At 32.6% G+C, this 26,133-nt stretch overlaps 3 protein-coding genes across 8 annotated transcripts in view; 1 reads left to right on the top strand and 2 right to left on the bottom strand.

Moving 5' to 3' along the window:
* LOC106763251 (protein AAR2 homolog) overlaps positions 1-2,921 on the bottom strand; it is a 13,046-nt gene extending 10,125 nt beyond the window's left edge. The window contains exon 1 of the mRNA XM_014647457.2: positions 2,823-2,921. Within this exon, the coding sequence (XP_014502943.1) occupies positions 2,823-2,921 (99 nt within the window). The remainder of the gene's footprint in view (positions 1-2,822) is intronic.
* On the bottom strand, positions 2,674-11,831 carry LOC106763059 (protein AAR2 homolog). Of its 6 annotated transcripts, none has more exons than XR_002668123.1 (14): positions 10,857-11,094; positions 10,059-10,244; positions 9,772-9,854; positions 9,247-9,304; positions 8,364-8,423; positions 7,883-8,012; positions 7,566-7,789; positions 7,331-7,423; positions 7,190-7,261; positions 5,850-5,882; positions 5,083-5,208; positions 3,986-4,081; positions 3,438-3,888; positions 2,674-2,942 (listed from the first exon to the last, which is right to left on the bottom strand). XR_002668123.1 is itself a non-coding variant. In XM_014647225.2 (12 exons), the coding sequence occupies exons 1-12, from the start codon at positions 10,152-10,154 to the stop codon at positions 3,841-3,843; spliced, it is 1,119 nt and encodes a 372-aa protein (XP_014502711.1). In that variant the 5' UTR covers positions 10,155-10,336; the 3' UTR covers positions 3,268-3,840. The 6 variants fall into 6 exon arrangements, 1 of the variants encoding a protein (XP_014502711.1); XR_002668124.1 differs by having other exon boundaries at positions 10,059-10,239; XR_002668125.1 differs by lacking the exon at positions 10,857-11,094 and adding an exon at positions 10,325-10,339 and having other exon boundaries at positions 10,059-10,239.
* A 2,195-nt stretch (positions 11,832-14,026) lies between these two features.
* On the top strand, positions 14,027-24,079 carry LOC106763061 (protein DGS1, mitochondrial). The gene is made up of 14 exons (XM_014647228.2): positions 14,027-14,311; positions 14,480-14,594; positions 14,903-15,106; positions 15,688-15,825; positions 15,989-16,150; positions 17,150-17,344; positions 17,989-18,089; positions 19,560-19,649; positions 20,043-20,115; positions 20,181-20,209; positions 20,285-20,408; positions 21,375-21,485; positions 23,615-23,715; positions 23,866-24,079. Exons 1-14 carry the CDS (start codon positions 14,103-14,105, stop codon positions 23,981-23,983), a joined length of 1,770 nt encoding a protein of 589 aa, XP_014502714.1. The 5' UTR covers positions 14,027-14,102; the 3' UTR covers positions 23,984-24,079.
* The last annotated feature ends 2,054 nt before the right edge of the window (positions 24,080-26,133 follow it).

Here is a 26,133-nt window from a genome sequence, read left to right as displayed (position 1 = left end):
ACACACTATCCTAACTCAAAACTCTAAAAGATATGCAGAGAACTATGATCAAAAACTCTATATTGGTTCACTTAGGAACTTGGATTCACATTCACTGTTTAGAGACTCTTTCAGACACTTTTTATGCTTCTAATAAGTCATAAATGACTTACCTAAGTGACTGCAATAGCTTAAACCTAAGTCTAACCTATAATTCTCAAATTCACTACTCAAGTTCCCTAATTTGACTCAAACGCTGAAATTGACTTAGCCATTTACTCACAATCTGCAGAAAATTGAATCTTCACTCTTAAACAATAAAATTCACATCATATACATAGTCATACAATTCACAATTGCTCACTTATCAGTTCATATCAAACACAAGCCATAAAACATCAATTTCAGCACATGTTCTTTTACATCCAGTTCAAAAGTAAAGCAATTCTTCACCCAATTTATATAATGATCATCTGAGACTTGTTAGTGAAATATGATATGGAACAAAAAGGTAGTTCTTTAGGGGTAGTTTTAAAGTGTTTTTAGTATAAAAGAGAGGTTTTAAGTAGTGAGATTTTAAATCAATGAGTGTATATTGTTTTGAGAAATTAGAGGTATGTTATTAGATTTATTATGACTTGTCTAGGTTTCAAACTAGAAAAATATGGTGTAAAACTGATAAGATCATCTTAGGGTGAGTTCTTAAGTGTTTTTAGTCAATTAGGTTTGAGTTACCACTGTGAGATGAAATCATTAATTGACATGGCTGATGATGCAGAGCATGTTACGTGAAATGTGTGTAATTAAAAAATAAGAAAAAGGGGTTTCAGAAAATTGAAATTAGAGGATCACGAAATTAGGATTTATGAAAACAAAATTAGGGTTCATGAAAACGAAATTGGGGTTCATCATCTTTAACCTTTCCCCTAATTAGAAACCTTATCAATTCTATTTGTTTCGATTGTTTTGTTTCTTTTTGTAGGCTTGATGCTTAGGGAAGAAGATGAAGCTCACGATGGAGGGCATTAATTTCGCAGGTTCACGATTGAGTTTGGAAGCACGAAGTGATTCGATGGGCTTTGGTTGGTTCTATGTTTAGCTTTACTTGCAGGTTTTGGTTCGAGATGAAGGCGTGATGGTAACCTAGTGGTGGCTGACAAAGGAGCAACTCGTGATGCACTTTCGAAGAAGATGAAGGGCAGAGGCTTCTGCGTGAAGAAGATTGCACAATCTGTGTGATGAATGCGAAGGAGTCTTGCGATTTGGGTGCTTCTACATTATGGATGCTTCTGGGTTGAAGGAGATTGACTTGAGTTTCTGTAGGTCTGGAATTTGGGATTTGCACGAGAAGCGAGAAGAGAACTCGCTCAATGATGGCGCGATTTTACGGTTGCTGCATTGAGGATTTTTCTGAATTTCTGCAGGTTTAAACCCATTACAAAACTCTTGCGGTGCTTGCGGTTTGGGTTGCTTCATGGCACGAGAATGAAGAGAAAATGAACCTTGTTCACGGCGATGGTGCATGGACATTGGCTGGCCATGGTGGTTCTGTTGATGCTTCACTGGTTTCGCGATGATGGTGATTGTGTAGCAGCGCATGGAGGTTAGTTGTGGCATTTTTCAGTGGCTGACATGGATAATTAGGGTTTCTAATTTGGGGAAAGGTTGAAGATATGTTAGAGTTTTTGATTTGAGAAAATGTTGAAGATGATGATGTGACAGAATGTGGTAACTCAGCTTAATTTGATGACCACTACCACGTCAATAATTTTAAAGGAAAATGTATCTTTAACAAATTTTTTACAATAGTTTATGTGACAGTTTGTGATTGATCAATTTCAAATATACAAACCAATAAAATAGTGACACATAATCTTTTATCAAAAAGTTATTAAAAAAATATTAAATGTAATGGTCGAATTTTAAACTTGTTAACTCGATTTAAAGATAAAAAAAATCTCATAAAACCCAACTTTCTATAAGAATGATTAAACCATATATATTTTTGTGAATGTTATTTCTAATTACTATAATAAAAATTTCAAAATATTTACTTTTATTTTTATTTTTTTTTATATGTTTTTAACAATTTTCAATTTAATTGGTTAAAGTGAAATTTTATCTCTACTAGAAATAGATGTATAGACTAAAAAGTTATCATTTAAATTTAGTGTAAGGTCTACCAAATTAAAAATCATGCGTGTATAGACTTAAAAAACTAAATAACATGCCAAAAAGATTAAAAACGACAGAAAATTCTAAAAATCATTTTACTTTTCTATTTTTTGATAATTCTAATTTTTTAAAAAATAAAAACATATTAACTAATAAACACACGAAATTTTTCATAAATATTGAATGATTTTATTTCACTTTCTAATTCATAAATATTGAATGATTTTATTTCACTTTCTAATTCATAAATATTGAATGATTTTAATTCATAAATTTGCCTCTTTTCTCTCTGTTTTCATTTATGTATATTACTCTTAACCTTATAGACTGCACTGCTAAAAAGTTGGATTTTATGAGATTTTTGTTATGTCATAAAATGAATGTGTAGATCTATTATAACGTACAAAATTATGTTCGTCATAGTTTGTTTTTTACATTCGTTTTTGTACGTTATATATTAATGTGACTAGTATATAAATGAAATATAAACAGAAATAATGCTAAAAAGATTAATAATACCTTAATGTGGCGGTTCTTGAATATTCTCCGGCTAAACGGGAGGGTCTTGAATGTTCTCGGGCTGAACGGGAGGTGGTGGTGGCAGAACAACTGCATGTTTGAGCAGATTTTTATAGGCAATATCTACTGTTTTGTACTCCTGATAGGACCTCGTTCTGTTCTATGCGTTCTCTAGCTGTGTCAAGTTGCACCAGCACGAGTTCCTTCAGAGCAGCCAATCTCCTGTTGTATTGATGGAAGTCCCCCATTATTTCGGAAAAATGAAAGAACTGTTGATCAGAGAAGAGAAATTTTTTCAGAGAAATTGAGTTGCTAATGAAATGCAATGCCTGTAAGTTGTTTTATAGCGTGATTCATTTGGCCTAGGAAGGTTAATTAAAACGTCATATTTTTTTAAATTTTAACATTAGGATTTTTAAATTAGAAAATAGGTACTCTTAATTAATAATTGATATAAAAAAAATTATATTGTGGAGAACAAAAGCCCTTTTTGATTCACCTAAAAACAATTTTGTCATCAAGTTAATTTTTAATAATTTAAAGTTTGCATGATGTCAAATATATATAAGTGAAGCCAATGCCCACTATACAACCTTTTAATCAAAACAATGAAATAAAAATATACCAAAATGTTTGGAGTGTATGAACAAGATAGAAGAGGCATAGAAGAAAAATAGAAAAAAAAAACAAGAATTCACATAAAATAGTGGTTCTTTCTTCTTTTCAAGTCATATATGGAGAACAATCTATCTGCTTCTGATTACCTCGCTGTCTCAATTGCAAAGGCCAATACTCCTCCACTCAGCAACTCCTCAAACAAGTCAAAATAAATCCACAAGTTTCCTACGCATGTCCTAATCTATGAAAGCTAGAAAAATACAAAATATGAGCAGCTCTGGAAAATCAATCTGCATCAAAGTTACTGAAATAGAAAAGTTACTGAATTTCTACTTCAGATCCAACATGACTTTTAACTCAATTGAAATTTGAAATACAGTAACATGATCTTATAGTTAGTTTGCAAAGGTGGAGCTTTGGTATGCCTTACTGTACAATCTAAGAGAAGGGTATGGCTGTGAGAGTGAGTAGGCCAAAGGGCAGTGCAAAGTGCTAGGGCATTCATGATTTACTATCTGTTATAGCATAGTGAAGACATTATCCACATTTTTAACTTACTACAGCTTCATCATCCAGCATCTCAACTACAGGAGCATACTGCAAAGTCAACCAGTTAGGCCCATGAACAAACAAACATTACACAGAAAAGTAACATACCCAAAGCAAAGCAACTGAGATAGATTCATATACTGACCTCATCATTTTCCTCAAAATATATCCCATCAACAGCACTGCCAAGCTGAAACTCCCACCCTAGACTACTCTCCAACAGCTCCTTAAATTTCCTTGTCTGCAAGAACAGGGAGATTACAATTTCCTCATCAATTAGTATTAGAAGTGTTAAATATAGTAAAACTAGGTAAAGAATTAATTTTCCTTGTGTCTAAAATACATACAGGGTAATATATTTATAATAAAGAACGATACAAGTGTATATGGCAACCAAACATAAATATGGTAAATAGAATATATTATTAAAAAAACAATATCTACCAATACCAAACAATAATAAAAGTCTAAGTTTCCCTAATTAACACAACGAAATATATCTAACAAGAAGAAGCAAACAATACTTTTGGACAACTGGTCCACGAGAATCAAATGCCTTCTCAAAATAAAACCTGCCTAGTAAGGAGGATAACTGAATTATAGAACAAGAATGGGGAAATTTCATCTAGCCTCATTTACCCTGACCAAGGCTTCCTTGAAAAGTTTGTAGAAGTTAGTTCTTACAAAATCATCTTTATATTTTATCATTCTTACATCCACGTCTGTTTGTTATAAGCACACATTAATTTTGTTACTCTGAAATAGCGATGCTGATTCCAGTAGGAAGGATGGGTATGCTTAAAATCTGGGGAATTGATTTTCATTAAGGAAAGGAAGTGCATTCTGAAAACCTATACTATTCTTATGAAAATTATGAACTTTGTTTTTATTTTCACCTTGGAAAGAGTTGCTTATTTTCACAGTTTTGAGCATATGGGCACTAACTACTACAAAGACAAGGAAGATCAGAAGGTGGAGGCAATATCAACTCGAGGAAAAACAATACACAATCTAAGATGTTAACCATGATAAATCAAGAAGACCAGCCACATATATATGAACTGCTAACCTCCATGTTGAAGACTATGTTTTTATATGCTAAAATGACGAGTTTTAGAATTTCAGGATCTTAAAATGCATAACTGACCAGAACAGGTGCCCATCCAGCCACTTATAATCAATAAAGGTAGGTCAGAGAGTTAAATCTGCATGTGACTATTCAGTTATCATCAGTGAAAATACCTTGCAAACATGGTGCAAAAAGCTATCAGCGGAAATCAAAGAATCATCCAACAGTGCTGATCCTGTTTCACCCATGTGATCTTTCTGTAGTCCAAATTTTAGTTGATTATGGATGACTTTGATGATCTGCAAGAATCCGTAATGCATTAGAAATGAGTTTGGCAGAGTTTGGCAAGGTAAGATCAGCAAATGACAGGTTCTGATAAAAAACAAATCCAATCAAATTGGACGTACATAATGATCCAGACAGGATCTTAAATAATAAGTTACATATTACAAATTGTAAAAGAAGAAAAATTAGAAAATATAAATTATCCCAAATAACTACCACATTAAACTTATGAACAATATTATAATTCATATTATTTGCTGCCTCTCTTGAATTATTCTGCAGATCTTTTTGTTCTGATAAGTACTGTCCACACATTAAAATATCAAGACTAGAGTGGTCTGCCAAACACTTCTCCCTTATTTCTAGGACTGCATATAGTCAGCTAAATGGAACTTTATTTTATTTTCCCCGTCTTTCACACCCCAAACCACAAAAGGTGTGAAGGTGAAAATTCTGATTTTCCAAAATTGAAATGAGTTTGACAAATAACACAAGATTCAAGATCATGACTCTTCTTTTAATGAAAAATCAGTAGCTTGGAGTTCCAAGACAACATTCAGAAGTCCAGGGATGAATTTAACACCATTCCAAGGATTAATGCCGCTGTTTTGTACTTAAAGGTAACAAAGATAAGAAAATTATATTAAAAGTTCACCTTTGTAAATAGTTGAGTTCGTGTGCGGAAAGGCTGCAAAAGAACATACAAAGTCATGCAAAAATAATTACAAAACATATACTTATGAAATCATACAAATTCAAATTGATTTGCACCTACACAACCCACAATAGATATCTTACCAAAATTAACAAGGGTCTTGTATCCATATCCAATTAATTTATCCTATTTAACGTGGGACTAGTAACAAAAAACTTAGGTTCTACCACCATAGAATGTCCTAAGAAAGAAGCAAAATGTGTTCATGGGAAAAAATATTACAGAAATCTCCATAAAAGAGAATAGACAATGATGTCTCTTATTATGCTTATATCTACTTTCTGGCTAGAAGCACAAATCTCAAATGATGAGGAACCCTCTGGCAAATGATGCAAAGTAAAAATGGTAAAGCCCACAGAATCCAAGTTAGAATAAAGAAATTAAAAAACCGACCCACCAAGTTGAAAGACCAAATAAGCATCCAAGAAAACAGAAGTACTCATTGGGTATAGAGCAACAACAGACATTAAGCAGATGTCATGGAGCCAATTCACTTAAAGCTCAAGCTTTTAATAAAATAATCAAGAACAATGACGACTTTATAAATTCAAAGGATGAACGTTAGTTGTTCACACACGCACATATATCACTTGTAATGAACAACATATTAACGAAAATCATAATGGTTAATAACTCGATTATTATGAGTAATTAAATATAGACATCTCATATAGCTTGGAAAGTTTGATAAACAGCTTTAATATATTCAACATCATCAATTCAATATATTTATTGTTTGAGGTGGAAGAAAAGCAGGTTGTTACAGATGTAATATAAAACCATTCCCGTGCCTTCACCCAATAGCTAAAACATTTTAGGATGGTTCACAACATGGTATCAAAGTCTCTATGATCAGATGGTCTTCAGCTCAATATTTTTCACCCTGATTCTTCTAATATTAAGCTCAATATTTGTTCACAACATTCCCCTGCCTTCACCCAACAGCTAAAACATTTTGGGATGGTTCACAACATGGTATCAAAGTCCCTATGATCAGCTGGTCTTAAGCTCAATATTTCCCTTCCTGATTCTTCTAACATTGAGCTCAGTGGGTAGGGATGTTACCCACCCTTCAAGCCCAAAGGGTTCTTGCGTACAGGTGCATGTTAGCGATGCAATATAAAACAACTTGCATGGCTTCACCTAACTGCTTGAAGTTTTGAGATAGTTGGTTCATGAGTCATCACCCAGACAAGTATATGAGATAAACCAGCAAGTCTAAAGTCCAGGCACAGAGTCTATGTATGCATTATCCAATCTGGTTAAAAAGTAATGCTTACTGCTTCAGTGCAGCCAAACAAAAGGCTAACTAATGACTTCCATTGGAGAAATGCTTCTAGCGATTGACCCATCTGCACCATTGCAAAATGTCACATTGAATTCAACAAAATATATAAAGAAAATATGTTTGTCCACAGTACCAAAAAGACAACAAATGTAAACTGCAGTTCTCCAAGAAGCATGTCTTCAGAACCGCCATAATCTTTTGCCAGTAAAGTTTCTATCAATTGTGTCTGAGAAGGAACACAAAAAAAAGAGTTCACAAATCAGCAAATAATAATATGTAAAATTTCAGGGTAAGAGCATTGATTATTGTAAGCTTTTTATCACAATTACTTTAAGGGACCAACCATTCAGCAATGTGTGTATACCAACCTTGTCAAGATTTAAAGAAGTAAGTTCCTGCCCACTAATACCCTTGCATTTAACAACACGTGGAATTGAAGTATAATAACATCCTTTCCTCTGAGACTTGCCAACAGATGATGCAGAATTGCCAACCTTCAACTGCTTCTCTGGTGCTTCTTCCATTGGGATTTTAGTAGAGTTTCTAACAATCTCATTTTCAGATTCAACAGTGATTTCACCTCCAATTGGCTCTGTTCATGAGTTAACATTAACAATATAATACAATAGTAATTTATCAATGAAGTTTTTAATACACAGAAACCTCAGTCAAGTAAATGACATACCAAGCCGTTCAATGACATTTTTTGTGATAAAATTAGATAACCGTTTCCAATCTTCATAATGGCTTAGATTGTAAGGCCCGAGTTGTCCGTCAAATTCCAAATTTTTAACAGCTTGACTGTATCTTTCTTCCTAAAGGATAAACAGACAAAACAGAATAAATATATGTCATAAATTGAAGAGCATGGAATAAAAAGAAATGAAAGCAGAAAAATTGTTTCCTTGGTAAGTTGTGGCTAATATATAAACACAGACATAGATTAGCACTGATTGGATGGAATTTTAGGGAATACCCCACATTTTCTACAAAAATGCTCAAGCTATGTGAAGGAAATTCACCAAAATTATAGTTTCCAAAATATTGTTCTCACAATAACCTAATTTGACTAACAGGACGTAAACTATATCAATCATGACATTTGGCTGCATTACAGACATGTTACGTTAATTATATCCATGTTAAAATTTTAAACGAACACGTACCTCTTCCTCAGAAGCTTTAACTAACCTTTCTTCTTGTTGGTCCCATTTCCGAACAATTACCTGCATGGTCATGAGACCAAAAACCTCATAATCAGTCACAATTTTGTAATACATTTTGGAAATACAAATTAACCACAAACAGGGTCAAAACATATGAGCATTGATTAATAGATTAAGTATTTCCCCTTGATTCTCGGTGATACTGTGCTGGTGGCTTTTTTAGAAGAGTGTCTTTGTTAGATTTACAGAGAAATTGGCAAGTTGTGCTGGATGTTTCTTGTTCTTAACATTTTTATTCACCTTTCTTCATGGTCTTGATTTCTTTAGATAACTCCTAGCTCCCACAAATTATTGAAAGACATGATTACATACAGGTAAGGAAAAAATTACACATCAAGAAGGATATGACTATATGTAATAAATTTAACTTCACCATCATTCCGCAAGGAAATAGAGTCACAGCAAAGCTTCTAGCACAATTAACAGTCACTTTACCTTCTTATGAGTTAACATCTTCATAAAATTAGTACTAGTGTTACTCAAAACTAATTCATTTCTTAAATTTTTAAGCTTTGACGTATCATGGGCATTTTCAATAGGCCAGTAAAAAGACAACGAACTCCTAAGAATCTATCAAAAACCATAGCAAAAATCCATTTCATCAAAATAGTAACAAAATCACTCAAAAACTAAGCATATAGATTACAACCCATCTGAACTGTGATTGCATTGTCCAATAATAAGAACAGCAATTACAACTCTAAGATACGGTAACAATCGTGATTTCTAAATTATAGAGCATATTCTGTTAAAGCTCTGTCAACCCAAAATTAATGTAAATTTCACTGAACCATTATAGACACTGAAATTTTTATTTTTATACCTCTGAATTGCCAGCATCAATGAAGAATCCAACAATTGGTGAGAACTCTTTCCCATCTCCTTTGAATCCCCCAAAAGAAAAACAGAAGATTCAATGCACCAAATAATTTGAAAAATCATGAAATTTAAGAAAAAAATTAATTCTAGCAACCGACAGAACCAGTGACGTCTTATGCTTAACACTATACGGTCAGCAAACATGATAATAGAGAGACCATATGAAAGAGATATGTCATTTCAAATACTATGATCCAAGGTTATCTCCCAAAAAATACACTTTGCCACAGTACACAAGATTGAAAGGACAATAATACTAGCAGAAAAGACAATAGTATAGGAAAAGCAATGTCTTATCACACACGAGAACACCCACCACTCCCTTATCATTGCCTTTAATCTATTAAGAGGCTCCCCAATATATCCAGAAGGGAAACATGAGATTTTGCAGGAATAAAAAGAACTAAACAAAAGAGAGACTAATGCGAGTTAAAAAATAGGTCTGAATAATTGAGCAAGATGATCAAACCTGCTTGATGAACTATAGTACACAAAATGAGTGCCAGGAGGAATCATCTTAATACCCTTAAAAGCAGGCCCCACATGGAACATCTACGAAACGAAAAACAGAAGAAAAACAATGTCAGATTGCCAGTGTGAAACAAAGGTGAAATCAAGGTTGGATTTTAATTTTAGCTTTCCACCCCTACGAATTTCAAATTTTATTTTCAGATACCATGATGACAGCATTGAAATAAAAAAGAAAATAAAAAAAAATCACTTGGCAATCCAGAAAATAATAGAAGAATGAAGTACATGAGTATCGATGGCGACCATCGTGTACTGAGGAACATCGAGGAAGAGAAGAGTGACACCGTGCTTGACAAGCTCTAACGCTTTTTCAGAATCCATAGATTAGAAGAAAATGAACAAGATACATTATCAATTTCGAGATGTTGCGGTTCTGTTGTAGTGGCAGTAGAATCTGAGAATGTAGCTGTGCTACAAGGATTATCGAGAAATGAGAACAATGTTCTAGAGCCAATTGACACAAAATTAAAATATAAAATAAGTTAAATTACCTTTATAATAAATTTGCTTCGATTTAATTCTTCCCATGTTACAATTACAACCTTTATCAAACAACCTTCAAAGAAACTTATAACAATATCTCTTGTTTTTTATGAGAATGTTTTAAAGAATAATTTAGTTTATAGAAAAGTTGAAATATTTTACAATAAACATGTTATTTGCTTTAGCCATTTAAAAAAAATGGAAATTTATAAATAATGTTAGGTATCATATAAAAAATATAATTTATATTTATATTTTCCTTCTTATAACTATATGTTTTTCTTATTTTATTTTTGTCTTCAGATAATGTTGACTTACTTCTTATTTTAAAAGATATCGTAATTTTGAACTTTGGAGGAGTAGTTTCATTATTTAAAAAATAATGATTTTGATTACTTTTATAATTACTTTTTCCTTTTTTTTTCGTATAACTAAATTTAATTTTTATTTTTATTGTTGGTCAAAGTTATTAATTTACATCTAGTTAGAATATAGTTGATTTATCATAATTAGATTCTAAATTTGGTACATATTAAAAACCTTAGGACAGCATTTGCCACAGTTGGAGCAACGAATGAATTTGACGTGGCCACGACCGTGCTTGTTGCGACCTCCATTCCTGCGCTTAAACGTCTGCAGAGAAAAAGATCGATCGAAAAATGAAAAAAAGGAAGAAGAGCTTCGATGAAATTGCAGAAAATAAGGAGAAAGAAAATATCTCTAACCATGGTGAGTGGTTCCTGCAAGATCTCTCTAGGGTTTCTCAGTGCTGCGGCTGCTAGAGTGAAACAGAAGCAGAACAGCCTCTTTTATACCTCAATTTCTAATTAGGTTAATTTTACTAATTTTAATAAAATTCTTTAATCTTCTAATTTTATATAATTCTTGAAGATGGATAGAAAGCAGTCAAGAACAAAAGAAGTTTTATTTTCTATCCCAACACCATACAACCAGATGAATTGTTGTTATCGCGTAGAAAAACCCTAATCCATCAAGAAATACAAAAGAGAAGAACAAATGTAATTATGCTCATCGTCAGCATGAAGAAATTCTACAACAAAAACACAACTCAACGCATGACGAAGTCATCAAGAAAACGATGTTCGCCGGGCGATCATGAGAAGAAGCAAGAGAGGAACAGGAGAAATCCACGCGATACTTAGCAGTTCCGTTGGCGTAAAGAACCCCCAACTCCTCCCTGTTCCTTCGTCCTTCAATACCGAGATTCCATCTTTAACAAATGAAAATGCAAAAAAAATTAACAATACCTTATCGCAGTGGCGCCAGCTAATCCTCCCGGCTGCAGCGGAGGTGGGGGAGGGGAGGCAAAATACTCGCATGCTTGATCAAGTCTTTATAGGCAGAATCCGCATTTTTGTAGTCATCGTAAGAAGTTACAAAATCATTCATCAAGATTCGCTCTCTGGCAGAATCCAGTTGTACGAGCACCAATTCTTTCAGCGCCTCCAGTTAGCCATGTTTTAGCAGGAATGAAGAGTTGTTAACCAGAATTGAAAAATTTGCAAAGAAATAAAACTGTTAATGAATTTAATATTAGTATTTTTAAATAAGTAGGATTTTTAAATCTTTTGCCAGTAAAGTTTCTAACAATTGTGTCTGAGAAGGAACACAAAAAAAATTCACAAATCAGCAAATAATAATATGTAAAATTTCAGGGTAAGAGCATTGATTATTGTAAGCTTTTTATCACAATTACTTTTAAGGGACCAACCATTTAGCAATGTATGTATCTTGTCGCATGAGTAATCTTTTTTCTTTTACTTGTTATTGGTTAATCTAAGGTCTTAAATACTCTTTCTGTTTAATTCAGTGTTTCGTAGGTGTTTACAGAGTTTTCTTGCCTTCCAAACTATCAGGAAGACGTTTTTAGAGCTGATAGTTCTTTGTAAGGTAAGGAAAACTAGACTTGATCTTAGATTTATGTTTGTGGTTTAACTTTAGTATCCTTATGGATGATAATTTAATTTAAGTGAAATTGTTATGTTTGTACCAATATATTTGGTGTATAAATGATTAATAACGATTGTGTGATGTTTGAGTGTTTGGTATGCTGTTTTTGTAATGTTTCTTCTATTACAATTGTGCATGGTTGTATGATGGTTTAAAACTTAATTCAAAGTGTTTGGAGTAAAGAAAAGTCACTTACTTGGATTTTAAGGTCAAAAGTAGAGGTTTTGATGGATGAGTTTGAGAGATAAATGTTGGACTGAGGAAGTAACTAGTTTAGTACTGTTATATGATCATTTCAGACTTGTTAGTGAAATATGATATGGAACAAAGAGGTAGTTCTTTGGTGGTAGTTTTAAAGTATTCTTAGTATAAAAGAGAGGTTTTAAATCAATGAGTGTAAATTGTTTTGAGAAGTCAGAGGTGTTATTAGATTTATTATATCTTGTCTAGGTTTTCAAACTAGAAAAATCTAGTGTAAAACTCTTAGGATCATTTTAGAGTGAGTTCTTAAGTGTTTTTAGTCAATTAGGTTTGAGTTATCACTGGGACAATGATATTTTAACACCATTTTTTGACACTATTTTGACACTGCACACGTGTCAAGATGTGATTGGACGATTTCAAATTAAAAAAGTTGAGATAGGGGTATATTTGGAAGAGAATAACCAAAGTTTGTTTTTTTATTTGAAATCGTCCAACCACATTTTGACACGTGTGTAGTGTCAAAATGGTGTCAAAAAATGGTGTTAAAATTTGATTTTCCTTATCACTGTGAGATGAAATCATTAATTGACATGGCTGATGATGCTGCAGAACATGTTGATGATGCAGAACATGTTACGTGAAATGTGTGTAATTAAAAAATAAGAAAAAAGGGTTTCTGAAAATTAAAATTAGGGAATCACAAAATTAGGATTTATGAAAACAAAATTAGGGTTAATGAAAATGAAATTGGAGTTCATCATCTTTAATCTTTCCCCAAATTAAAAACCCTATCGATTCTAGCAATTTTGTTTTGATTGTTTTGTTTCCTTTTGCAGGCTTGATGCTAAGGAAAGAAGATGAAGCTCACGATAAAGAGGATTAATTTTGCAAGTTCACGAGTTTGGAAGCACGACATCATTCGAAGGAGTTTTAGTTGGTTATACGTTTAGTTTTTTTTTTGAATGATTAAATTATATATTTTTTGCGAATGTTATTTCCAATTATTATAATAAAAATTTCAAAATATTTACTTTTATTTTTAATTTTTTATATGTTTTCAACAATTTTCAATTTAATTGGTTAAAGGGTATCTATACTAGAAATAGATGTGTACTGAGAATAAAAAAAAATTGTAAATAATGGTATAAAAACAAATAAAATGGAATTACCAGGGCTGCTTTATGATGGAACCAAGTTTACTTTTTAATATCTATACTAAAAAGTTATCATTTTAATTTAGGGTAAGGTCTACAAAATTAAAAATCATATGTATGTATAGACTGAAAAACTAAATAACATGCCAAAAAGATTAAAAACGACAGAAAATTTTAAAAACCATTTTACTTTTCTATTTTTTGATAATTTTAATTTTTAAAAAAATAAAAACATATTAACTAATAAACACACAAAATTTTTCATAATTATTGAATGATTTTATTTCACTCTCTATTAATTTTGCTATTTTTTTTTTATGGAATACAAGGGTTTATGTGAAAGGTTGGGCGAAACTAAATCAAAATAATTTAATTAAAGAATAAAAAACTACTACACAGTCAAAAAGGTGTTGGAAAAGTTTCTCTGAGCGGCGTGAAGCTTGGAGCAGCGGCTCTCATGGCGGTTCCACCATCGGAAACTGAATCCACGGGAAACGGAACATTTCTTTCACAATTTTATTCTCATTACCTTCGAAATCGAATCCACGCTCTCTATCCCTACTTCCCCAGAAACTTTTTCTCCAATTTCGCTATCCGCTTCAGATCAACCCCGCGTCGGGAATGTCTCCCTCTTCCGTTACCTTCCTCTTCGTTCGACTCTCCCGTGTACGTTCATTGTCCTTTCCACTTCTACAAAGTCAACCATAAATCGATTAATATTCGTTCGTGTTTGAATATCATTTTCGTTTTATTCTCAGCTCTGTTTCTATTTCTACATGGATGGAACGAATGCATATTAGGGTTTTTGATGTTTGGTGCTGTGTTCCCTTGCAGGCTCGTTACCAAGAGATCGAGAGTGCATGGTATTGTGGAGGGCATATTGGAGCGTGTTTTGATGAATTTGCATAGCGTTCAAAAGAATCTTCAGTTCTGGCAGTTCAGAGCTAAAGTTCTGTCTCTAACTATCTTGTCATTTTGTTTTTTTTTTTTTATCTGTGTATTGTAAAATATTTCATGAAAAAAATTAAGAAGAAAAAAGAATCTAAACAAGTTACTACATATGCCAATTTTAACTAATTCACGGATTGAAAATAAGCTTACTTATAAACTAACTTTAACTTGTAATAATACAGTTTATTTTCTTTCTTAGTTTTATCTTTTACTGGTATTCTTGAAAAAATTATCCAAACATGTCTTTTAGCTCAAGCTGTGTCCATTCTGGAAATAGCTACACTGCTTATTTGTTTAAAATTTCAGAGGTCAGATTCCGAGAAGGCACGTTTCATGATTTTTGAGAGGGGTCCAAGGGCTTTTGTTGATGAAACAGCCAAGTTGTTACGTGGACTCACTGCTCAGGGTTCGTCTTCACGGAGTCTGTGCCAATCTGCGTCTGATTTTATCGACGAGAGAGTAGCTGTTTTGAGTTCCTTAAGATGTTCACTTGCCACATTTTTAGCTCAGGTTTGCTTTGGCTGATTCGTTGTCTCCTAATGTTTGAATTACAATAGTCTTTCATAATTAGAATGAATATAATTTACCTGTCTCGTGTTGTCAAGCTCGCTTAATAGTGGATACTTTTTTTGTTGCTGCATGATTCTGTCACATTGGAGTTATTAATCTTCATATTTATAGAAGAGAAAGTTTGCAATGACTGAATGATTATAAAGGTGATGCTGTATCTTTCGTGTTTGTGTAGCTGCTGCTGCTTTTTACTGAATTGGCCTAGTTTTGTTTTTGGGCACTTCCCCTACCTTTACCTGGCTGTGACACTGTTATTTATGTTTTTAGGGGAACTTTTATATAGGCCTTGGGAGGGATTATGAGGATAGGTTTGACAGGCCAGTTCAGTGAGGTTATAAACAAATTGTTTACATGTAGATTTGGGACTCAGTTCTTCTGGCAACCCATGAAACACTTTTGAACGCACCTGAAGAAATAGAAAATTATAAATATGAAGAATTGCTCTATCAACTTCACTTTGTTTAAGGCCAATATGCTATCAATTTTCTGATATTACTTCAAATTTGAAACGTCATTCTCAGGTTTATATGGAAGTTGATAAAATTGGAGAGGATTTAGTAGCAAATCCAGAGAAAGAGCTGCCGTCGTTGTTAGTTACAATTAGTGATTTGTTTTCTACATTAGAAGCTTCAATTGGGCATCTACATGCAGTGCGTGAGGTATATATAGATAAAGCTGTTCATTTTTGCCTCTTGTCCCTCTGTTTTCATTTATGTATATTACTCTTAACCCTTATTACTATGAGCCGTGATTTTTTATAGCAAAACTGGAGCATGTTTGCAGCTTAACATTATTAAAATATTTACTTTTTTGCGAATTCAGAGTGATTCTTCAGTTGACGGGACCTATTCAATCCCTCTGCTATTTGAGAAGGTGCCAGAAATAAATCAGGAAGAATCTCAGTGGACAGACTGTGAAATAAGAAATGCTATCAATTCAATTTATCAAAATTTAGACAAGCTCGACGCATACATATCTCTTCTTGTAAGATCTTCTATCTTAATCATTCAATTTCCCGCCGCTCACTCTATTAGCATTAGCAAATTAACATTTTTCTTTTGATTTTCTGGTGAGCAGTATCGTAGCACTGCTTATGCGCCTTACTGTTCAGCATTCTTTTCTATTTTCTAACTAAAAATTTAGAAGTTCTGTAAAAAAATGTTGTTAATACTTTTTAATTTACATACTTCTATAAACAAAGTCTAACCACGGAGAGATGACTTTTTTCTTTCAGAATTTTGATAATTAAATAGATACACTTTTTTTCACAAACTGAATATTTTACTTAATTCAACTTATTCTTTTAGTTCTAAACAGTAACTTGAAAATATGAAATATTAAACAACAATAATTTCTAACCTTCCTGAAAATAAGGTTTCAACCATAATCATGATATTAAAACATTGTTTGGTATTATGTGTTAGAAGAGTCATTTCTGTTTGGTATTTGGCAATAGTTCCTTCATGATTAAATGAATAGGTAGCTGTAATGATCTTTGCCTAAGGGGATTAGTTTCACACCCAAAGGATATGTTGATTCATGGGGCATGTGTGTTACTCTATTCATTTAGAAAGCCATTTTTATATGAAAATAAGAGAAGTAAACAGTAGCCATATGAGGTCCGTTAAAATTAATGGCTTACCTAACGTTCTCTTGTTACAATGTCCTGGGATCCCCTTTGCTTTGATTGGTATTGAACACTAAACCCCTCCATTAGACAATCCGTAGGGCTGTGTCAATGCAACAATGCCTATTAGAAGTGTACAACAAAATTATTTTGACTGGAGTCAATTACAAGGGCTTCTATTTTTTTTACCATTTAATTGGATTTAGTCATCCATGGAGGTTCTGAAATTGAACAATTAATAAACTTTTTTGATAATACTTATGCATTTCTAGTCTCAGTTAGTTTATGTTGATTGGACTGTTCTGTAACATCGATAAAATTTTAAATTGCAATTTAATGGTTGTGATATGTTTCAGGTCATCAAACATAGAAAGCCGAGGAAAATGACTCAATATTGGATACGCTATACATTTGGTGCAGTTGGTCTGTCAGTATGCTCAATTTGGCTCTTACGGCATAGTAGATTGGTGGGAAGTTCTGATCTTGATAATTGGATTTTGGAAGCTAAGAACTCAACAATTAGCTTTTTTAAGAATCATGTAGAGCAACCGGTACATCTCTTCTTGATTATTTACTAGGGCCTCTTTATTCTTTCCTATTTTTTCGTCCTCAATAAAGGAGACTTGAACTTAACATTTCCTTATGAGATAGGAGCTGTAGTAAGCATTACAAAATTTTCTTAACCTCATTTCCCCTTCAAATCTCAATTTATTGATAATTAGAATTAACTTTGTATCCTTCCTAAAAGTCTATTTTCTGTGAGCAATGGACAAAATTCTTTTCCTTGAGTCTTTTCCCTCTTCATTCCTATCTTGATTTCTGTTGAAAAGTTTACCAAACTGATTGAGGTTTACAATTGATGTAGGATGGAAGCATGAAATAAGGTTTAATATTGTCTAGTAGTTGATCTAAAGTGTATTATGCAGGCAAGGTTGGATTCCAGCATAAAAAAGATGGAAGCCCTTAGAATATTGTAAAGCTAGAAAGAGTGTTGTTTCATATTTTTAAGTTAAGCCGAGCCCTAGAATTATTTTATTTAATATCCCATTGTACTTTGATTGGCTTGAACCCACCAGTTGAAACCACATAAAATCCTTTAAAATGATCCCTATAAAAATTACTGTTTGAGATTTGAGCACTCTTGTTTGTTACTGTCCCACATCTTTGTATATATGCTGATGCAATCAAGTTTCAGATTTTATCCATTAGGGACGAACTTTTTGAGACATTCAGGAAGAGACATCAAGGTATTATGGAGCTTGAAGAGGTGCAGTTAACTTCTAACTCATTACACAGGTTTGGTTTTTAAATATGCCCCCCTCCTTTTTCTTTAATATTAAACCTGTATAGAACCATGTGCTTTGAATGCTTATTTTAACATAATTGTTTATAGCTTTTCATTGTGTGCTAACTTAGGCACCTTAATAATTTTGTTTGTATAATTCTCTTTCAATGTAAATTGTTGTTTCACCCAGTTGAAGTAAAAACTCTTAACCCATTAGGACCTTTTGTTTTACAAATAAAACGAAATCATAACATGCTTATTTTAAATTTATTTTTCTAAATAAAATATCAAGTAAATACCAATATATGTGAAGTAATTTTAAAACTTTTGGAGATTCAGAAGAATCCTTCCGTTCAAAAACCCACTATTCAATTAATTGTTGTTATTAGACAGTATTGACTTGTATGGAAAAGCTTCTTGTGAATCATTGAAGTTTGCTTCTGGTTTATATGTAATTACGTGTGTGCATGGTGTTATTCATTCATAATAGAATATGCATGTATGCAAGTAGGTGAACTGTGTTGGGTATGTGTGACTAGGGTTGTTCAAAATTGAATTGTTAAAAAAAAATATACTTTTTAAAAGAAAACTGAACTGAATTGGTTATATTAGTTTAGTTTTTGAAAAACTGAATTGTTTTTAAATAGAATTGGTTGGACTAAACTGGACTATGACTTATGAGATTGGAAAATATATTCTAAAGTAAGATGCTCATTGGTAATAATTCAAACAATTTGAATAGTTCTACCAATTCAAAAGCAATTTAGGGTAGTTCAATTTGGCTCAGTTCACTCAAAACATGATGCAGTTCAGTTCAGTTCTTTTAAACCATTATACAATTAAGTTTAGTTCTGTTGAACTACTTTTAAAGTTTAATTCAGTTTCAGAATAGTTCAGTTTAATTCATGTATATTTTTCCAGCCTGTTTTGTGATGCATGTGAAGGAATGTTTGAAGGATTATGGGTGGGGTAACTGCTTGTGAAACTGTTGGGACTAGCAAATTTTAATGAGTTTTGTTGAGTCTCCTCTGTAGCTTGATTTAGATCTGATTTTAATTGGAATTGAAATAAAAATATCAATTAATTAAAGGTATGCAACAAATGTAGGATGCTATTTAGTGTAATCTTCACGACTCTGTAGTCCGGTTATCTACCATGATTTTACTATGTTCTGTAGCATCCTTTTGTACCATAGGTAGAAATATAATCCTCTTATACCACCTAAATCTCCATCTGAAGAATATGGATTTGTTAGCAACGAGACAAAACATGTTCAATAGTAAGGATATATTAGAGATAACTATCCTTTGGGCTATCAATTATTTAATTTTTTTATGACTACCTGGAATGGCATTTGGTCATATTCATTGATATTAAATTTGACTTGCTATAGTAATGTACTCGATACTGAAAGCATGCTAGTTGTATGGATGATTGGATATTGCTTTCTTAATAACTATTTCTAAAAAATTTCCGTGCAGGATGTTGTTGGCATTCAGTGAGCAGGCAAAGGGTAAGAATATCCCAGCGAATGCTTCAGACCAGGAAATGCTTGAGATAGTCATGGATAGGTGAGTTGGAATATCTCTAGCTATTCTGGTCCGATGGTAGTAAGTTGCTTCTGTAATTGAATTTGAAGTAGATACATAATTTACCTGTAAGCAATTGTTTACGATCCTACAGGGTTCATCCTGGATGTTCATATAAAATATTTTCAATTTATATTGATTGACTATATTTTAAACTTTACAGAATTAAAACTTGGATTTTTATGGAATCAAGGGACAATTACATGCAGAAAGTGAATTTTATATGTAGTAGTCCTCTCCTTATCATGTAATAGGAAGAAATGTTGAATTTAGATTAGAATCCTCCTTATAGTAAAGTTCTTGGTATCGCTTCATTTATTGTAACATTGGTGTTTATCATGTGCTAAGATCTAATTTTCTCAAGTATAAATGCAGGTATGAGAAGGAACTCATGCATCCTATTCAAAACCTTCTGAATGGAGAGTTGGTTCGCGCTATACTTATTCAGGTACTGTAATTCATATGTTATATGCTACATCTGTAAGTTTTTAACATAATTCTTCAACATTCCAGGTTCAGAAGCTCAAGCTGGATACCGAGACGTGAGTTTATTTGAATCTACAAATTCAAGTAAATATTCACATTGTTTTAATTCCTTAATATAATATTTTGGTTAGGGCAATGCTAGAGCTGAACCAGATTCTACGGGCAAATGAAATCAACTTTGCCGTTTTGACCGCTTTACCTGCATTCTTTCTGTCTCTTTTACTAATCATGGTAGTACGTGCATGGTTCAAACAGGTAATTTCCCTTGTTTAGTTTGCACCATATAATACTACAGTTCTTGCATGCCCTAAAGAAAACTTGTATGAATGAGTTGGAGCGTGGATCTTGTCTGGGGTGACACATTTTGTGTGTGGTTGGGATACTGTTAGAATTTTAGTCCCTATAAAAACTTAATTACACATTGTGCAATTTTGGTCCCTTACAATTTTAAGAATATACAATTTTGGGCTCTATAAAAACTTAACTGCGCATTTGGTCATTCAAGTTCCGAAAATTAAGTATTTTTGGTCTACTTTTAACGTCATCATCCGGTTACTAATAAAAAATATTGATGACAAGGTTTAACACTATCCTTACGGATACATTAACATTTTCTATTAGAAATTGAATGATATATGAATGCTAAACTAAAATTAATTTTGAAAAACTGGAAAACATAATGTGCGATTAAAGTTTCATGGGATCAAAATTAAACATACGTGAAATTATGAGTACTAAAAGTGGTTTTAATCAAATTGGTTTATATCTGATGGGCTAGATATTACATTACCTGTTTCTAGTCGACATGTTTATCTTAACATCACCTGATTGGGTCAAAATGGTGCTTCATTTTGTATCAAACCGCTCCATTTCATCCCTTTATTTGCTATACTTAACTGTCCTCGATCTTTTAAGAACTTTGTTATTTCCTCATTGATTAGAGAATGCTCTGCAGTGTTATGAAGTTACTTATTTTTGGTTGTCCTTGAATTTGTTCACTCGTAATAGCGATTTTTCAAAGTTGGTTTGAATTTAAGAATTCATTTATGTACATTTTGGGGTACTAAAATTAACACTTGTGGTAAATATTTTGAGGTTCGTTAAACTTCTACCTGACTGTCAGATTTGTCAACTTGTTTCAGTTTAGCCTTTCGTTATCTTTTCTCTTAAAGAGGAAATTCTTTATCCAGTAGCATTGATAGAGAAGTTTGTATAAATTAGGATACCAAAGCTGAGGGAAGAGGTCGACTCGCTCGCATTCAGCGGAGGTTACTTGTTGCTGAGGTTAAGAAAAGGATTGTGCGGTACCAACATTATGTTGACCAAGGGTTGGTAAGAAGCTTTCCTGATTCTTGTACATACATGTGACTATAGTTCGAAGCTTTCCTGATTCTTGTACATATATATAGTTCTTCCTGAATAGAAGTGTTAAATATAGTGAAAATTATATATTGGAATTAATCCCTTGTGTTAAATACACACGTAGGGTTCTCTATTTATAATAGAAGAAATATGGGCTAAGCTCAAATACAAATGAATATATAAGAATAAAATAAAATAAAATAAGAACAATGTTTCCCTAATAAACATATAGGGATTATATTTCCCTAATTAACATAAATACAATATAAACTAAATATAATATCTCTAACACTTCCCCTCAAGCTGGAGCATACAGATTGTATGGACCAAGCTTGGAATAAATAAACTCAATTTGAAATATATGATTTGTCTTCAAGAGTGTGCGGCAAACAGATGCGCAATCACTTGTCGACGAACAACTAACAACAATTTATGGACAGTAGTGGATAGCTGCGAAATTTCAAATAACACCATAAAACTTCAAGTGGGATGACTTTGACAAAGGAGAACAACGACAAACTCCAGGAACTAGATTGCCATCAAGTAAGGATGGGGCTTGCATCAAAACTACAGGGACTGCCATCACTGACTGATGAGACCTGTAGTGGCTAAAAGCGACAAAACTACAGGGACTGCCATCACTGACTGATGGGGCCTGTATACAGGGACTGCCATCATGATGAGGCCTGTAGTGGCTAAAAGCGATAAAACTACAAGGACTGCCATCATTGACTAGTGGAGTCTGAAAGCCTAAAACCTGGTTGGAAATATACTCCCCCTCACGACGAACGGCGGAAATGACGGCGCGCCGATGAAAGATCGTGAAAGTGGAAGATCATAATGAGCTCTTATTCATCAAAGCACCCAAAAAACAAATCTGACAGATTTGACAAAGGGTTGGTGAAATTGTTTCAACCCATAATTTTAGTGTTGAAATTTCTTGGTGTTAACCTCTAACTGTCCTTGAAGACCTTTCATAATAGAGAAGAAGATAGCGGAAGCAATAGAGGTAGGACTAGGTATTGGTGCATCGGTGGCACAAGTGGCGGAGACGACGGCCGGAGGCGGTGGCCGGAGATGGTGCCAGCGGCGGTGGCCGGAGACGGCGGACGGCCGGTGACGGACGACCAGTGACAGTGGCCGGAGACGATGGTCGGAGATGGTGGCCGGCGGCAGCGGAGGCCGGTAACGGTGGCCGGAGACGATGGCCGGAGACGACGGCTGGATGGTGGCGAGCGGCAACGGGCAGTGGCGGACAACAACACCGGACAGATGCGAGTAAGAATCCAGAGATTGTCCATTGAAGTATAGGCACAGGTTGAAAAAGAAACTTTTACGGGGCACCGCCACCGACGACAACAAAGATAAAGTAGAAAAGGATCAGAAAACCTGCTCTGATATCGTGTTAAATATAGTCAAAATTATATATTGGAATTAATCCCTTGTGTTAAATACACACATAGGGTTCTCTATTTATAATAGAAGAAATATGGACTAAGTCCAAATACAAATAAATATGTAAGAATAAAATAAAATAAAATAAGAACAATGTTTTCCTAATAAACATACATGGACTATATTTCCCTAATTAACATAAACACAATATAAACTAAATATAATATCTCTAACAAGAAGTTTCACGTCATAAAGTCACGTCATTTGCACATACACATATGACTCTTGATTTTATTTAGCCCTCCCTAAATGAAGTTTCAACACTCTCCACTCACACACATTATGACGGGATTCACCTAGGCAGAGTAAGTCTAGAATACTCATGATACAGTATATGTAAGATGTTCTTCACTGTTCAAATTTTTCACAGAAAACGTCATTTGAGTAGTTTGTGATACGAATGGGGTTCACAAACTTCATTTTCTGCTCGATTAGCAAAACACCATAATATTTCTCCCATCATGACACGTTCTAATGTGAAACTTGACAGAAATTTGGGAATTTGTTGTAGTTATGTTTAATGGTTAAAAATTAATCTTATCAAAACAAATTCTATTTAACTTTAAAACAAAGGAATTCTTGGTTATTTTGAATGAGATGGATAGAAGAAAAATAGAAAAGTTCACGTTACATGTTATCTACAGGAGAGAGATGCACAATGTATGTTTGGATTGGCACTCTATAGCCTGAATCGCCTATATCACTCTGTCAAATGGCACGCACAAGCTTCTGGAGAGTGGGAAAGGTTAGTTGCACTCTTTTTGTCTCAGATATAATTGTCAAGTCACATTCTGTTTATTGGACTTATATTTATATCCTCTATCTGTTTAAATACGTGAAAAGGGTGTGAATTCTATGATTGTTAGAATTGCTAAATCAATTATATTATGAACAGTTTGCGTGAGGATATAGTAGATTTGGCAGCCCCTGGACTACAAACTTCCGACAAGCTCTCTGTGATATCACACATGGTTACATATGACTGCTTGCTTCCAAGTCAGAGCCGCCGGTAGCATATTTTTTCTTAATTCTTTGAATTTCTGGCTACTTTGAAATCCAATTTTGTTTTGGGTTATGCATATCTACCTCACGCATGGTGACATTTTATCGCCATAGTAGGATCAAAGATTTTGACAAATTTAACTAATGCATACAAATTATATTTGACTGGATGATAAATGTTCAATTGCTCGGTACAATGAGCACACTCTAAAATAAGCCAGAAGTCTAAAAGCTCATTCGAAAGGAGGGAAATACTGAAACATATGATTGGGGTCACCTGCTCTAAAATCGTTTCTTACAATTAAATTTCTCTGTTTAGTCATACTAGATAATATTATTTTGGTTTAAGTTAAAAATAAATTGGGTTGATTTTTTATATGAAAATGGTCTGGAAGGTGGCAAAAATAGTGATTTAAATTGAGATGGATGGTTGAAAAAAAAAAATGAAAGGTTAGGGTTTGAGATAGAGGAAGACGATCACGAGGGTGATAAAAAAAATGGTTGTAATAATACTAGCTGTATATGCATATATTATGTATTCATTTAGATAATATATATTAACTGAAATATAGGTATTGTTGTTGATCATGTAGGTTCACATTTTTTAATTATAGTCTCATAATCCTCGATAAATAAATAAAAATGTTATTTTTTTATTTTATGTATTTTATTTATTGTATAAATGTAAATAATTAAATATATTTTATTTTCTATGCATTATATTAAAATTATGTTGTAATGAAAAGGTTTAATTATATAGAATCAAACATTTTAAATATTTACAACTTGATTTCTGCATAGGACGTGGGACATTTTTTTTTTCTATATAACAGTCTCTGTTAATTTGTTTTCTATTTTTATTTTGTTTCACCATATTTAAATTTTTTTTATCACTATTTCAGTGGTAAATTTTATATTTTAACTCTAAAATACTATTACTAGCATAAGTATGAAAACAATTTATGTATAAAGAAATCGTGATGACATATTACTATAATATACACTAGCGTTTATGTAGCTTTACCTGTTATTATATTTTTGTTAAAAAAAATCAGAACTTTGCGACACAATCAGAGGGAGTTCACAACTAACGTAAAAATGACTTTTTTTTTAGGGCTTATAATATTTAATATGAAAATATTGGACTTCATAATCAAATGATACTGCACAGTTTTTATTATTTTAAGTCTTTGATTCACTCACATATATGTAATGACATAGTAGACATTTTTTTTATTAATGGAAATTTAGAAAGAAAGAAAAAAACTCAAATCGAGTCATATAGCAATATAATGTATTAAACTAAATTAAAAATACAAATTTATAATTTGATATTGTGCGGTATGTCTGGAACTAAAATTAAGGTTCCGTTCAAAATTAAATTGAGCTAAACTAAACTAAAGTAGCTGTATTTAAATGAAATAAAATAAATAAATATAATATGATACTAAATGTAGGAAAAAATCACTTCATTGATGGTTTATTTGGATAATGTTTTAGAAAAAAAAATAAACAATTTCTGTATAAGCTAAATTAGTTCGTAAACAATTATAGTAAGTTAAATTATTTCATTTCAGCTTCTTTAAAAAAAATAATTTATACATACATACATACATATATATATATATATATATATATATATATATATTAATTTAACATGTAAATAAATATATTTCATTTTTCAGAAGTGTGTTGAAAGTTTTCATTTCTTGTATAAGTCTTCAAGGGTAAATAAAAAACAGTTCTTAAAATATGTTATGTTTATATAAAATGTAGCAGTGAATAAACTTTTATTATTTAATCATGGTTCATATGTGCTACAAAGTTATTCTTTTTTATGTCTAGATAACAGAAACAGTACATAAATGAGTAGATACAACATAAAAACAAACTATTGATTTTCTCCCTGTATTTATTACCCTATTAAAAGAAAATTCGAAGAATGTAACCACATCCATGAGCCTCATGCAAGGAAACGATTTAGATTAACTGTCTCCACTTATGTTGTGACATGGCATTTTAACTTGCATTATTTAGCTATTTTTCTATTGACAGCAGAAATAAGATATGAAAAAATCGTTATCATTTATGATTTGTAATGACAATGTTCCGTTATCCAAAAATCTAGTCTGTCACAAACTGACACCAAATGTAACTGCAA

This window comes from Vigna radiata, chromosome 6 (assembly GCF_000741045.1).
Source record: "Vigna radiata var. radiata cultivar VC1973A chromosome 6, Vradiata_ver6, whole genome shotgun sequence".
Taxonomy (NCBI): domain Eukaryota; kingdom Viridiplantae; phylum Streptophyta; class Magnoliopsida; order Fabales; family Fabaceae; genus Vigna; species Vigna radiata.
The sequence above is the reverse complement of the archived record's forward strand: the minus strand, read 5'-3'. Positions and strand labels throughout refer to the sequence as shown.